Genomic DNA, 1,822 nt, shown 5'->3' with positions numbered 1-1,822 from the left:
CGTGTGCGAACGTTCACCCGGGGAAGAGGTATGGGACGACAGCTGGCATGGCATCCAGACGGTAATCTGGTGCCTTTAGCATTAAGTTGTAACCGCGTTAAGATATTGACATAGCCGAAGGCGAGCTAATACAGTTGTATCAAGTGCATTCGTCGCCGGAGAATGATGTTGCATTTCTCCCAGGTGGAAATTTCTTGGTGACTGGCGGCGATGACGATATAATAACATTGCTTGATTTATTAGAAGGTCAACCAATTTATACACGGTAGTACTGCACTTTAGCGGAACCAGGTCAAAATGAACGGGAAAATTATACACTAACTGGCCATACTGACAAAGTTTGCGCCGCCGCTTTCCCCACACGGTAGACATTTTGCTTCCGCGGGCGAGGATCGACAGGTAATTTCTGCTTTGTATGTGAAAAAATTATATAATATACATTTTTTCCCTATATTCAACAGTTTCTCGTTTGGAAATCTAATTTGCATACATTTGATGCCAATAGCTTTCGCAATAAACAAGCCAGTTCTCAAAGAGTCCAAATTGATTTTAGTCATGCAACAGCTCCACATAACTCCGCCATAGACACACCAAGTTGCTGGAGTACCAAAAATCTGTGATGACAGTATTTTAATTGATCCACGATAATCGGTGGCATATGGAATGCGTGATGGAAATTTTGTGGTGCTTGATAGCCAATATACTACAAGAGTGAAACGCTACATTACAAGCTGTGATAGTAATTTTTCTTAAATTTTCATCCTTTATTTGCAGTTACATTAAGAAGCTAATAGAGGACAGAGCTGTTGGTGAGGAAGGTGTCGAGTTACTGCAGTACTGCAACTGGGAAAATCCACATTTCGCACGTGTCCCACTCGTATGGAATAGTAGCTTATGTCGAAAGGCTGGTTTTAGTATAATGCGGCATTCGCAGCATACCCTCACTGGATTATACTAAAGCTAGCTTCCCGACATAAACTACTATTCCATACGAACACAGAAATGTAAATGTATCTAAAACTGAATAACTCAAATCAAATTGGATTGCATTTGCATAATATACCTAATATTGGAATCTGTTTTGATCGTAAAAAATACAAATTGCAATCATTTAGATTATAGTTTTGAAAGAAATTGATTGCAATCGTAAATTGTGTAAAAATTGTTAATAGCAATCTGCCTTAAATTTATGTTCCCCATGTAACGGTTATAAAATACGTTAAATCCGCACTATCTGCATTAACAAAAAATATACATTGGAATATTTAAAATAAAACGATTCATATTTATTTTCTAATAAGAATTGTTTCTTAATTGAAAGTATTTAATACTAATATAATGTAGTGGTTAATGTTTAAAAATGAATTCGCAATATGTCCGCAGCTCAGGTTGATTTGAAGAAATCCGTTTAAATTTTTCGAATTACATCTACTTGAATATAGGATAGGCAGGGTTGCATACAAATGGTAGTTCCGTAAATATTTAAAATATGTTAGTTCATTCAATATTTGCATCTGGGCCAATAAATAATAACAAATATAGCCGAAAAAACAAAGTTTCGATTAAAACGAGTTTTTATAACCCACCATAAAATTCCGATTAATTTTAAATACGAAAATAACGATATTTTTTCATGGAGAAGTAATTTTTTCATATACCTTTTTTATACCTACACAAGAACCGCATTAGCAAACAACCGATTGGACTCAACATATATTTCTTTACAGCATTTATACCCCTGTCTTTATAGCGCACTCGATAAAGTCTTATTCAAAAGTAAGTATACTTGTTTTCTAACTGATGTGAGAAACAAAAACCCGAT

The 1,822-nt window shown here is 35.3% G+C and overlaps 1 protein-coding gene across 1 annotated transcript; it reads left to right on the top strand.

Annotated features, from left to right (window-relative positions):
• The first annotated feature begins 392 nt into the window (after positions 1-392).
• LOC108359463 (probable ubiquitin carboxyl-terminal hydrolase FAF) lies at positions 393-1,312 on the top strand. Its single transcript, XM_017611340.1, has 2 exons — positions 393-711; positions 775-1,312. Exons 1-2 carry the CDS (start codon positions 659-661, stop codon positions 956-958), a joined length of 237 nt encoding a protein of 78 aa, XP_017466829.1. The 5' UTR covers positions 393-658; the 3' UTR covers positions 959-1,312.
• Positions 1,313-1,822: the final 510 nt, after the last annotated feature.

Source organism: Rhagoletis zephyria, unplaced genomic scaffold (assembly GCF_001687245.7).
Source record: "Rhagoletis zephyria isolate East Lansing unplaced genomic scaffold, Rhagoletis_zephyria_1.1 Rzeph_scaffold_00396, whole genome shotgun sequence".
Classification (NCBI taxonomy): domain Eukaryota; kingdom Metazoa; phylum Arthropoda; class Insecta; order Diptera; family Tephritidae; genus Rhagoletis; species Rhagoletis zephyria.
Note: the sequence above shows the minus strand (reverse complement) of the source record. Positions and strands in the feature narration are given on the sequence as shown.